Raw genomic sequence first — 13,992 nt, forward strand, 5'->3', positions numbered from 1 at the left:
TTGAGAATGATGAGGGCAATGAATGTACAAATGTGCTTTACACAATTGATGTATGTATGGATTGTGATAAGAGTTATATGAGCCCCTAATAAAATGATTTTTAAAAAAGAAAAGAAAAATAAAGAATTTATCTAGAATTACCATAAGGCAGAACCCTGACTTTGGTCTTTTGATAATGAGTAGTTCTTTCTCTACTACCACATTGCCTTTCTTCAAATGCATAAAAAATTGTGACTCACGATTTAACAATTACTGGATTGGGGAGGAATCCATATTCCACAGAATCAGCATTCTGATGATTTTCCAGTTCATGAGAACCACTTAGCTGTTTTCCGCAGTTAGCAAGAGTCCAGTTGGGGCCCCAGCCCACACGAAATGAGCGTCCCATAAATAGGGCCATGTCCATCAAGAGTTTCCCTTTGCCATATGTGACCGACTTTTCAAGAGGTACCAGGCCTAGCTGCCTGCGGGTACCAACTGTTTTCAAAAGAACCTCAGGGGCTGGGCTAGGTACCGTAAACACAGAGGTCAGAGGTGGGGGAACAGACCAAGGAGGTGTGGATGGGATATTCATTACAGCTGAAGTTCTGGGAGTACGGCATTCTTGCACAGAGGCACTTGTTGAATGAAAAGCTCCACTTATAAATTTTGATTGTAGCAACCCACTAACTGAAATGAAAATGGGAAAAATATGATTAGAAACAATAGTTTATGGCCTCTTGACCAACAACAAAAAGCAGTGAAGCTGAAATTAAGAGTCTTACAAAACCAATTAAATCACATGCAGATGTGCATAAGTAGTTTATAAAGTCAGATTTGGTAGAAACTACTCAATATTTCAACCAGGAAATCAAGACAGAAATTCCAATGACAATACAGATTTTTCTACTATAATTAAAAATTAGCTCCATTTGCAGGGTCCCTACATGGATTATGTCACCAGTGAATTCCCTTTGACCATAATCCAGCGACGTGAATAACTTTGCTATCAGAGAGCACTATAAACTCAATTATGACTTAAAGTATAGATGCAGATAGGTTAAAGTATAATGCCTTATCATTTGATCTCCCTCTTAACCCATCTTAAAGTTATTTAATTAAAAAAAAAAAAAGGTTAGGGCAAATGCACATGGATTGAGCCCCTGGTGAAGTCTCTCTGGCCATGGGACAGGGATGTGAATAACCTTACTAACTTGCAGAGTACAATGCAAACTGGATTGTTGCAGAACCAGTTAAGGCAGCGGTTCTCAACCTGTGGGTCGCGGCCCCTTTGGGTGTGGGTGTGTGTGTGTCAAACAACCCTTTCACAGGGGTCGCCCGATACATATCAGTAGCAAAATTATAGTTATAAAGTAGCAATGGAAATTATTTTATGGTTGGGGGGGTCACCACAACAAGAGGAACTGTATTAAAGGCTCGCAGCATTAGGAAGGCTGAGAACCACTGAGTTAAGGTAAAATCTACCTCTGTATCATTTGTACTTCCTTTTTACTCATTTTAATTTTTTTCTGGACTTTGGTGTTTCCTGCTTTCCGTTTGCTTGGGTTTTTTTTTTTTTTGGTTCATTTTGTGATTGTTGTTTTTTGCTATGTTTTCAATTATATGAAATTCAGGATGGGAGGATCTATGGAGATACCAACTGGATTAATGGTTTAGTAGAAGGGGGTGTGAGGGGAGGTTAGAAGGAAATGGGGAGCAGGTAGCTGTGGGTGCAGGAAGAAAAAAAATATTCTGAAACTGACTGGTGATGACTTTATATGACCTAACTATTAAAGTGCGTATGTAAACTATCTGTCAATAAAACTATTATAAAAAAACCCAACAACCTAGGAAACACTTAGCTGTTACAATCCCACTATAACAGCAAAGGGAAAGCCTTAAAATTAAACACGTAGTCACCTTTGGGAATTTGGAGTGGCTAGGGAAATGCAAAACGATGACAAGTTTTGTGTACTATGAGGCAACATTCATCCCTAAAAGATAGTAAAAGGACTGCACAAAAAGAGTGCAATTTGGTGATTTTCCTAAGTAAGATATAGTCAGGATTCCTTAAAATTGTCTACTCCTGATAGATATTTTATAAGAACACAATTTATATCATTCTTAGAAATATGGATGGTGAGATTTCATCTCACATACTCCGGACATGTTATCAAGGAGGACCAGCTCCTGAAAAAGGAGATCACGTGTTCGGTAAAGTAGAAAGTCAGAAAAGAAGAGGACCCTCGATTAGATTGACTGAAGTAGTGGGTGCGATAACGGGCTGAGGTCCAGGCATTGTTTCATTCTGTTGTACATTAAGATTGCTATGAGTGAGAACTGACTTGAGGGCACTTAGTGACATCTACTGATGTACCGATCACAGGTATGACCTCCATGGCAATATACAAGAGAAGTCCATTCAGTTTAGATGTGAAAAGTAGACCCTGATGACTCTACAGTTTCTTTATAACACAGCATCTTCTTTTATAATACCTAATGAACGGGACTTCGATGAATGGGATGCTGAAATAGGGAGCCTGGGAGAACAGATTTCTTGAGAAGCATCTGCTTTAGATGGAAGGCGGCTGAAGCGCTGATCTAGGACCGTATCGACATCTTCATCATCAGCAAGCAATGATGCTTTCATGATCTGAAAAAGGCAATGTCATAAAAGAAAAAGAATTTAATGAAATCATTTGGCCTCAGGGCTCTTTTCAGACAAGTGTGACATTTATATGATTTCCTCTAAATGTTGAATGGCAGAGATATACATCACACTTTTCCTTGTATCTCTGGAGAGTATTACCTGAGTTTGGCACATAGCAGTTATTCACAGGTTGATTGAATGAGTAACTTTAAAGTCAAACAAACTAGAAGCTAAGCTCAACATATCAAAAGGCCTGGGGAAGGGGAAGTTGGGGTAGAATTTAAAACAAATTTGTATCTCCCAGGATTTTTAAAATCTTACTTTAAAATAAAATAAAATGTGAAGTACTTTATAGCGCACTAAAAGTAGCATGTAAAGTTGTCTAGAAAAGCCAGTGCTCACAGTTACTGAGTAAACGCATCAAAAAGCACACAATAGGGTTTTAAAACTAGGATTAGAATCTAGGTCTTCTAATTCTCATGCAATTAATACCTGAAACCATAATTTCTGATTATCAATATAGGTTGGTCTTCCTAAATGGGCCAAGACCCAAACATTGCCCATGTTGTCATTATTCCAGTGAGCTCTCACTAGATAATCAAGTGAATGTTCATTGCTAAGTGGATAATCAAGGAAGTGGCATGGTGCTATGCAAGGGTGACAGAAATTAGAGTTTGGCTTCCTGCTATAGAAAGGGTGGGTTAGGATTTCACCTGTAAAACATGTGGATTAATTCCCATTGATGACGCAATGTGTGTTGAGGCTGACACAGGTTCCTGATCCTCAGGTATGCTCTCTTCTAACATGGAATCCGAAACCGGCTCCTGGGTGATATCTATCATGTCACTGTCCAGCTCCACAACCCTCCCTAACTGCTCCACCTCTGGGCTGTGGCTCTGTAGATAGCAGAAAGATTAGGAAGCAGTATTAAAGGACACCAAATAGAAAAACTTCTAAACCAGACTTAATTCATAATAGATCAATATCAACTTCTGTCCATTCCATCAGATGAGGTAGCATATTTGTGCTAGAGGACTTACCCACCTAGAACTCCCCCTCCTCTAAGTACCTGGAATCCAAATGAAGGTTCACACAATCATCCTTCAGTAACATTATGGTCTGGTATCTGCCATCTAAACCAACCAATCAACTTGGTACGCTAGGAACCTAAGCTCACTGACCCATACTGAAGGAAATGATGGTCTTCAGACACAAACATCATGCCATACCTGGTAGCTAGCGACTACAGTATTCCGATTTATCCAGGTTCACCCTGCCCACACTCCCTTGTAGCCAGAAGTTATTAGGAAATGAGAACAACAACAAAAAAAAGGAAATGAGAACAAAAGATACGAAGTCCCTTGCAGAACTTTTCTTGAAGAAAGCGCTTAGAAATAAATTTCTAAAGAGATACAATTTTGGGCCCAGAATTTATCTTATGGGTAAATGAATCCTAAAGTTAGTTGGTCTCTACCTGTACAGTTCCATGTAATAATACAAGAAATGGTCACGTGGTGAACCATCACTTAAAATGTGAACAATCCCCAAGGCTACTCTAACAAATTTCTTGGATGTTAGATAACGGTCCCCAGGCAACCGGGCCACTATTTTTCACCTATTGGGGGTGCTATACACAGGTCTGACTGGTCTTAAGTTGTAAATACAGGTTTGTGGGAAAGAAGCCCTCATGAAGGTGCTCTGATGATAATGTATGAGCTGTGGGATAAGATTTTCAAACATTCACACCATGGAGTCTCTACTATGTTCATTTTGACCCAAATAATTCAATTTGGGAAAAGGTCTTCATAAATCTCTTCCCCATCCCCCGACAACTTTCAGGTTCCCATAACAGTTTACACCTCTTCTATAACAAATCACAACTTATCTTAATTTCTTGATATGCATTTGTCCCATCAGAAAAACAAGGATGGAAAACAAGGCTTGTGCCCTACTGTTTTTATACCAAATACCAATTACCCTATCACTGAGTACTTATTTCTATTGCCTATTACATTGCCTGACACACAGTAAAGAAAGCAATTTATGTGGAAGGGCAAGAAGGGAAGTAAAAGAGGGAGGACGGCTCTAACTTAGAGATCAAAGACATTCAGTGTACCCTTAAGAATGCTAACGATGGAAGACTTTATTTGCTCCACCGTCATATGTGCAGACTTCAAAATTACCAGATAGCATGTAGTAAGTGGCAAGAGGGAATTGGTATGAAACTATGAAGACTTGATAAATCCCTTATATAGGACTTCTGTTAAAGTCTTCCTAAAACTTTTACATTTAAGTTGTTACAGAGTTTATTTCCCCCTTCCACAAAAGGTCAGCCATGTTCATTTTCTGAGAAACAGTCCTAGAGAGAAAAATGGGCTAACAAAAATGATGGCAAAGATGGAATTAGGGGGCAAAAAATTAAGAAGGGGTCTTCTAGACGATCTGTAGAACAAGCCCAAGGCTTTCCTCTACTGAACTCTCCCTTTCCTATACCACATTCACGACTTCTTGAAGGCAGGATCATGACCTATTTATTTACTGACACGTAGCAGTTAAGATCTTTACAAATAACTAAGTACACAGATAGTAGCTATCAAATGATTGCTTGAAATATGAAGGGTGAAGAGATCACCAAAGAATCATGATTAAAACCTTGAATAACTTGAGAACCTTCTACTATAGCAAAATAATCTACTAACTCAGTCAGTAAAATGTATATCAGGATATTTTAATTAAGCAAAAAGAAAACAGTAAGTCCAAGGTCTAACAGAATCTGTGAATAACACATTATCTTCTCAGACCATTCAATCATATAACTATTACTGTTGCCTACCCGCAAAATATTTTATAACCAGGAAAAATTCTTTATATTCATTTTGTTTGAAAATCAGCCCTCTCAACAATATTGTGTCACCCGTTAAGGAAGAGTCTCGTCAGAGTTTTAAGGGCCCACACCAAGGAAGGCAACTATGTATCTATCCTACATACACTTGCAGAAGGCAAAAGTGTTAGAATTAACAATCTTCTATTTAATTTTAAAATCAATTTGCACATAAAATATTCAAGCAGATACATGCAGAGTGAATCTGTCCTTCAATAATAATAAAGAATCTATGGCTGTAAAATTATTACATGTATGTATAAATGTGAAACCATTATGAGTGGGATTCAAGAAGTTTGTGAGAAAGTGGAATTACAAGATAATGAAAAATGTCCAGTTTTTGCAGGCCCCATACATATATTAATTAAACCACTGAATCAATTGAGAGTTGTCCTTTTATTTCCAGAGAATATTCAAAATAAACTGAGATTTTCTTTTAAACCCTAATCATTCCCCATCCACCAGTCCTGTAACTTATTTGCATGAGCTCACTGAGTGCACGATACTAAGTTTATGAACAATTCAATTAGTTTGTGTTAACAGAACAGTGAAAGCTGAAGTAAGAAAAAGCAACATGCATCTCTACTTGAGCAAAGGTCTGAGGTCTTTTTTGCAAGCAGTTTCAAAACCTAGCTGCTTAAATAACTCAAACACCATGAGGGAAGTATTTTTTTTTTTTTTAAATATGCCTTAGACTCGTGCCAGTTCTATGCAATCAACTTAAGCAACAGGGAGAGCTCAGTACAGCATTTTGGAGCCATCGTTTTAATGGTTTAAGGAGCCCTGGTGGCACAGGTTGAGGAGTTCGAAATGAGCAGCCACTGTGTGGGAATAAAGATGAGGCTTTCTACTCCCATAAAGATTTACTGCCTCAAAACACCACAGGGGCAGTTCTACTCTGTCCTATAGGGTTGCTGTGAGTCAAAATAGACTAATGACAGCAAGTTTTTTTAATTTTAATAATTGAACCAACTTCTCTGTCACTGCTTTAATTCATCTGTGTCAATGTTAACACTTTCTCTAACATAAAAGGTAAAGAAAAGATTGCAAGGAAATTTAGTCAGCTTTATGTTTTCTGGCTATTTAGATCTACTTGTGTTTGTAGGAGTAAAAAGAGGGCCTAAAGTGAGAACCGAGGGTGAAGTAATGTGATTAATAGAAAAAAGTGCAAATCTTCCTGAATACCTAGAGAAGTTAACACTTCTCCCATGTTTGCTGACCTGAGGTTGAATACAGGAAAAAATATAACAGTAGACTGTAGGAACAGGAACTTAACCTCTCTCAAGGAGCCAGCAGGCAGTGTGAAGACAATCATTTCGTTACTAAGATAAGAAGACTGTGCTGCTGCTTGTTCATTAAGATGGGTCAAGGATTTCCCTTTGGTAAACAAAATATGTAGTCTCTACGGCTAACAGGAAATCCCTGCGTGAGGCAGTCAGCACACTCAACTGCTAACCAAAACACCTGGAGATACCTCAGAAGAAAGGTCTGGCAGCCCACACCCCCAAAATCAAGTATTAACTCTATTGAGTACAGATCTCCTCTGACACACACGGGGCTGACATGAGTCAGACCGGACTTGAAGAGTACTAGCAAACACTGGGATTCCCCACTGTCTCTCACAGGGCAGTATAAAAGAAGAGCTCTTAAGACTCTTGCAGTTCTGCTCCAGCAAACTACACTCAAGGCCTTCATAAACAAGAAAACAGAATTTAAGGTATAAATAGCGGAATAATTCTACCCTCTCTGCTCTCTTCATCCCAGATTTCAAAGACCATCTACTTCCTCAATCAAAAGAAATAAGCTTAAAAAATATCTTTTCACTGTAGTATTTCATTTTGAATCCTTACCATCTCTATTTTAAAAAAGAAAAAGATCACTCCTTGCTAAAACCATGCTCCTCAAAATTTTAAGTGCCATGTGTGCTCAGTTTTCTTTTTAAGCTGTTATCATTAGGGTCCTAAAAGTTAACTATAGTTAACAGAAAATCGGGTGATTTGACTCTTGCTATCTAAGATACATACAATGTTAACATAAAAGACACTTTGGAAAGGGAATGCCTAAGGCATGTCATTCAAACAAAATGAACAAAGCACCCAGGTGACTTTGTTGATATTCTAAAGACTACATTAAACCAGCGTATTTTTTCAATTTTATGCTTTTACCACCCTCCCCTCACCCTGTGTGTGTGCAAGCATGAACGTATGTACACAACATTCTCCAGCAAAAGTCTCCCCAAAAATTATTTAATAAATCCAAAAAATTGCACATTTCAGCAGGCATAGGATTGTAATGGAAAATCCAAAGTTCTAGCATTTAGGAGAGGTAGAGGATGTTTTACAAAGAAATCTAGTATCAAAATTCTTCAAGTGTGTGGAAGCAAAGGAAAAAAATATCTTTATAACATGATTGATTATAAAGCAATAACCAAAAGTAAAACTGAGTTGGCATTGAAAAAAATTCCTAATCTTTAGATTACAAACCTTTCCCGACAAGTATGAAAGGTCTACATTGGTAACAATCCTGGAAAAGCGCACGATACAAGCAATTGCAATGAACAATGCAGTCTTTCCTTTCCCCAAGACCAGTAATTCATTTGAATTTTAAAACTTTTATCTATTTTCATAAAGATGTATTGTTGAAATACAAATATTAAGAGGTTACTTGAAGTATGTATAAGCAACTAATTTAAGAGTAAATAGATGTTAAAAACCTTTGCAGGATGATGATTTTTTTTTTTTAGAGAAACCTGGGAGGTAAAGATTAAACTGCACACCAGATAGTCAAGAAAAGTAGAAATTACTTATCAACCTGCATGAACAAATAATCTTGGGTTGATCACTGAGTAGAGAATTCAACAAGTCCAAATGAGAGAGGGAGGTGTTTAGGAATGACATCTGTAGACTGGATGATTCACACAGCAAGAGAATTCTTTAAATCTCTCAAGAAAAACCCAGATGCCAGTACCACCGCACACCCTCCCTTTAGTTGTCTCAACGTGATTGCCAATGCATTGGTGCTCTTCAAAGTTCCAGACGTCATAACACAGCTTTGTATTAGCTGAATGATTTGCTTTCAACTTCTGTATCATGGGTTCCATTCAATTCACTGCGCCTTTTCTACCTGGGGTGGGGGTGCTGGTTTGCCATTAAGAGCCATCTGGAATGGGCTAGTTTGGCCTGCAGGAGGCACTGGGGCAGTCTTCAACTTCTTTGTACTAGTTTTAGATGGCTTCTCCTCATCCTCTTCATCAGAATCCTGAAGACCATATTTAGAAAAATGAGAGACCTAAGAAAAAAATGTTTAAAAGTGAATGAATATATAAATGGTTTTAAATGCAATTACTAATATAAGAAAATTGAATCCAAAGAAGCTGTTTTGTCATTTCTACATAAATATTATCTCATACTTCTACATAAGAGCCTTCAACAAGTTAAATAATCCAATTGTCTAGAAGAAGAAAACTGACATGTACTTAAGAAGAGACAAAGATAAAGAACTAAGTCTGAGGAATTATTAAAGTCCCTAATGATGCCATAAACCAGAGGGGCCACACCTTACAAGTACACATAGGACTGTAGTAAAGGATTTGAATCAGGAGTTTACAGTAGCCCATTTTTACTATGGGTTTTAATAACTTGTGTAATGTGGGACAAACCCCCATGTATCTCTTGATCAAGTCTACCATCTGTAAAAACAGAGAAAATGGGAGAGGCTCTTCCAACAAAAACATGCTATACCTTAACTAGTTTTTAAGAGTCAGAAAGTCAGTTACCTTCAAATGTGCTTAACACAATATATGTATGTATGTATTGTGATAAGAGCTGTATGAGCCCTCAATAAAATCATTGGGAAAGAAAAACGGTACCTTAAACACCCAAGAACCAGTTTCAGGTCGATATTCTTTGAACCGAGCTCCCTGTTTTCTTGAAACGGCTTCCAGCCTCCCTTCATAATTGATATCAGCAAGTCGATCTGGACTCTTGATCAAACAACGGGATGTTTTATCTGTTGGCCAAACTCCATCTAATGTAACCTCAGCTTTCCTGTAAAGCATACACAAGTAAGTGTAAATGCTTCTATTTTAGACCAGAAAGCCAATTTATATAGATATATACATACCATAAAAAGATTTCCAAGTTTCCTTGGACTTATAGTACAAGTGTTTTATGATTCAAGTATCGGCATTCCGGGCAGATGAATTTAATAGCCATGAGTTACAAAACATATCAACCAGCTCAGCTCATTATTTGATTCTGTAATCAGGTTACATTTATTTAAAACTATCATAAACAAATTATTTCTAATTTAATTTTAATAACTTAGGTAATGAATTCTTAACCAAGTAATTTAGGGCATATTCCAGTCCTAAGACCTAAATCGGAGTGCACCTAATAACAGTAGTAATAATAGCAGTTATTACCATTTACTAACACCAAATATCACAGGATGAAGTATAAGGAACATCACAGTACTAATGAGTAAGTAAACACTATGTACAACCTTTCTGGAAAGTGTTAAGATACTTCCTCAAAAAGCTAGGAATGGAAATACCATTATGACTCAGCAATCCCTTGGAATATATACCCTAAAAAGCCAAAGGGTGAACAGATATGACACACCCATGCTCATTGCAGCACTATTCACAGTAGCAGAAAGATGGAAATAACCTATATGCCCCGCCCATGGAAGAATGGATACTTTAGTACATACAATGCTAAAGAATTACAAAAGTGTGAAATATCTCATGAGATGGATGGATTTGGAGAACATTATGCTAAATTAATCTATCACAAGTGGACATATATGAAACCACTGTTAAAAAATATATATATAAACCAAAAAGATGAGATTGTCATACCAAATGAAACATCCCTCCAGGGATGGGAGGGAAGAAGAGCGGAAAAAGCAGCAAAAGCTAGCAGACAGACAGGTGTTAACTTGGGTAAAGGGGAGATAATATTCCACAAGAGAAGAAGAGAAAAGGGGAGGAGGGGGAACGACAGGGTAAGCTATTGGGACATTGGATATGGCTTAAATTATTGAAAGAATGATGACTTAAAATGTAACCCCCTAGCTAATTCACAAATTTTTAAAAAAATCAATAATAGTAGTACATTTAAAATCAATTTCTGAGTTTAAGTACTAGCACAATTAATAAAATGAATTAACTTATAGAACAAATAAAGACCCAGAGAATGCCACTGAAGCTGCTACTCCAAATGTGGCTACAAAGTTAGTAATAAGATAGATAATTTAAACCATTGTTTTTTCACATGACAAAAGAAATAAAAGGAAAAAAGAAACAAAAGAAGTTAGTGTCCTGGGTTAAAATAAAGACTTAAAGATAAAGATTTAAGCTTGGGCGTAGCAAGGAAAGGGGAGGGAAACAGCAAAATAAAATATTAAAACACATGCTAGGAAACTAGCAGTTGGCCCTGATAATATTAGGGAAGAAAAAAAATCAGAGCAGCACTTCTTGATCATTGAGACCTTCAAATGAGAGCAAAGAAATAATGGCGTGGTAAATAGTTAAGTATGCTGCCAGAGAGTGGTGAAGACAGGAGGGGAAAGGAGCAGATACCAAGGGCTCAAGTAGGAAAAAAATGTTTTGAAAATGATTATGGCAACATATGAGCAAATAAATGTGCTTGACACAGTTGATGTGTGGATTTTTATTAGAGGTGTTAAGAACCCCCAATAAAATGGTTTATATTTTAAAAAGCAGGTTTCAGAAGAATGTGTTTATTTTTAAAAATTGTAATTGATATTTTCTCTTAGAAAATCATTATCAGGCAGAGATGATTGTAAACTTGATTATGGTGGACTGAACCCTGGTATAATATGGTCAACTGACCTCCCTTCTTGATCCAACCTGAATTTGCTCTAGGCTGAAGTATTTCTCATTTGTTCTGTGACAGAAATTTCTTCTCTGGCTTTTTAAATATTGATGGTGACCTTTTTTTCCTTTTAATAAATCATTTTATTGGGGACTCACACAACTTATCACAATTCATACATCCATCTTGTCAAGAACATTTGTACATTTATTGGCAACGTTATTCCCAAAACATTATCTTTCTACTTGAGCTCCTAGTTTCAGCTCCTCGCTCCCTCATGAACCCTTGATAATTTATAAATTATTATTTTTGATCTTTTATCTTACTCTTTATTTGTATCTTCATCTTTATATTATTTTCTTCTTGCTGTTTTGTTTCTGTTTCTGTTGGATTTCCCAGTTTGTGTATGGATGCTTACAAACAATAACTGATGCAAGGGTTTATCAGGGATGTGTAAGAGGGGTGGGAGGTGTGAAGCATTGAAAGGATGTGGGGAGCAAACAATGAATGGGGGAGGGAGCAGTAGAACTAAACTGATTGTGATGATGATGTATATACAACTTTTTTTAAAAAGTGATTTAACCTTGGAAGTGTATGATAATGAAATATCAAGAAACCTACTAAAAAAGAAAGAATGAAACCAAAGCTGACCAATGTTTACCATGGGTGAAGGAGATAAAAAGAGTTGTTGTGTAGGAGGCTTTGAGTTGTTTATGTTAATGGGGGTGGAATAATTTGAAAAAGTATATCTATATTGATTGTACAACACAAAGAGTATAATCAATGGCACTGAATTACAGATGTAGAAGTTGTGGAATTGGAGACCATTTTGTTGTATACATTTTCCCCACAATTAGAAAAAAATTTACATTAATAACAATGAGTACAAAGAAGAAAATGTTCAAAAATTGACTGGTGATAATTGTACAATTCTTCTTGCTATGACTAAATTATTGAATTGTATGGCACATGAAGTGCTAATAAAACTTAAAAAGAATGAGAAAAGGATAAAGAAATAGTACCTATTGAGTCCTTCACCCACAGGTGGTTTTTGGTTATCATCTAAGTAGACAATCACTTCTTTCCTTCGGATATGCACAATATCATCCAGATTTAGATTTGTCAAATTCACATCTCCTTCAAAATATATTGAACCATAACCTACAAGTCAGAGTCAATAGTTAAAAATGTAAACATTAAAAATTCCTCTTCAATGAGGGCAAATGACTACTTTACACTTCTAGTGATAAAACAAACAAAAGGATCAAGGAGTCTACTCATCAGTCAAGATTCTAAATCATCCAGCCATTCCTAAGGTGAGTGGTTTCTCCAAAATATTGAGAAAATGGGGGAATACCTGAGGACATAAATTACTCTGGCTTTAACATTTACATTTTTATAATACTATTGTCCCCAAAATAGCCTTCTTAAACCTCTGCCTCATATTTGTAATGCTACTATGCAAACAACTCTTAGTGCATAGGCTACAGTTAGTCAGAATACCAGCACTTTTTCTACAAGATGAGATTTTGTCACCACCTCCCCAAATAGCTTAACAACATGATGCTGAACAAATGTATTACCCATCTCTTGTTACTTATTCAACTATGTTACTTAGTATTTCTGGATCTTTTCAGCATTTTCCTTAAATGAGGAAAATTTTAAATGGGACAATTAGTTACCCATCCCATCCAAGTATAACTAAGCTCAAAGAATGACACATAGTTCTAGTTATTCTCATTTTATGTCAATCAAAGCATCTACTATTCAGGCCAAGGTATTTTGCGTGTTATACCCAAATAGAAGAAGAAACAGACCCATCTATTAAGAGATTCTCTTTACTTCATTAAAAACTCAAGATGCAGACCTTTGTGGTCACACGCACCTTTACGTCCAATAGTGAAGTCAGACACAACGCATTCCCCTTTCTCATTGGTAATTTTAGCAAGATCTTCCATAGAAGGAATGGTATAGTAACCAACTTTGGTGAGAACAATACCTGTGGTGATAGAAACATAAAATAGAATATTAATTGTGAATATTCTTGGATAGAAGAAGTGATCTCTAGACAACTGGGGAGGAGGTGGGGAAAGGGAACAAAAAAAAAATGATGAAAAAAAGGAAGAAATGGGTAGCGTGGGCACAGGGCGCTAACCCACCCAAGGGGAGGGTATTGTTTATATCTCCACAGGAAAAGAGGGACCAGACGTCAACCCAGTGCTCCAAAGTGTGAATGCAACATGCCGGCGCGGAGTAGGGAGCCAGTGGAGAGGTCTGGGGGGCTGGCCCCAGTCCCATATACTAAGTGAATGCTTGCACCTCCCTCGAGAAGAATTTATTTCAAAGGACGGCACTGAATCCACAGCTCCAGGAGAGGGATGTATCTGATCGGTGCACACGGGAGCAGATGACGGGGGAGGAGGAGAGACTGGAGCACATCCTGGCCCACCAGGCCTTGAGGACGATAACCCCAATTAGAACAGCCAGTCACAGAGAGGACCAAATGGCCAGCCCACTATGAGAAATGATGCCCCTCACTGACCCATGGCCCTATGAGGGACACCAGAGACACAGTGTGGGAATTGCACCCGATCAGATCCCACCACAGAGGCAAAGCACTGGGGGAATGCAGCGGAATAGCA

General features: G+C 37.4%; 1 protein-coding gene across 6 annotated transcripts in view; it reads right to left on the reverse strand.

Annotated features, from left to right (window-relative positions):
* Positions 1–13,992, reverse strand: part of NUP98 (nucleoporin 98 and 96 precursor) — an 89,826-nt gene that overhangs the window by 23,169 nt on the left and 52,665 nt on the right. For all 6 annotated transcript variants that reach the window (XM_013006202.3, XM_045293061.1, XM_045293060.1 and 3 more), the window contains 7 exons: positions 13,236–13,349; positions 12,373–12,511; positions 9,379–9,556; positions 8,634–8,798; positions 3,343–3,525; positions 2,476–2,632; positions 240–669 (listed from right to left, as the gene is read on the reverse strand). In XM_013006202.3, coding sequence (XP_012861656.1) covers positions 240–669; positions 2,476–2,632; positions 3,343–3,525; positions 8,634–8,798; positions 9,379–9,556; positions 12,373–12,511; positions 13,236–13,349 — 1,366 coding nt within the window. The remainder of the gene's footprint in view (positions 1–239; positions 670–2,475; positions 2,633–3,342; positions 3,526–8,633; positions 8,799–9,378; positions 9,557–12,372; positions 12,512–13,235; positions 13,350–13,992) is intronic.

Source organism: Echinops telfairi, unplaced genomic scaffold (assembly GCF_000313985.2).
Source record: "Echinops telfairi isolate 266 unplaced genomic scaffold, ASM31398v2 ScPeMD7_1713;HRSCAF=2227, whole genome shotgun sequence".
NCBI classification, from domain to species: domain Eukaryota; kingdom Metazoa; phylum Chordata; class Mammalia; order Afrosoricida; family Tenrecidae; genus Echinops; species Echinops telfairi.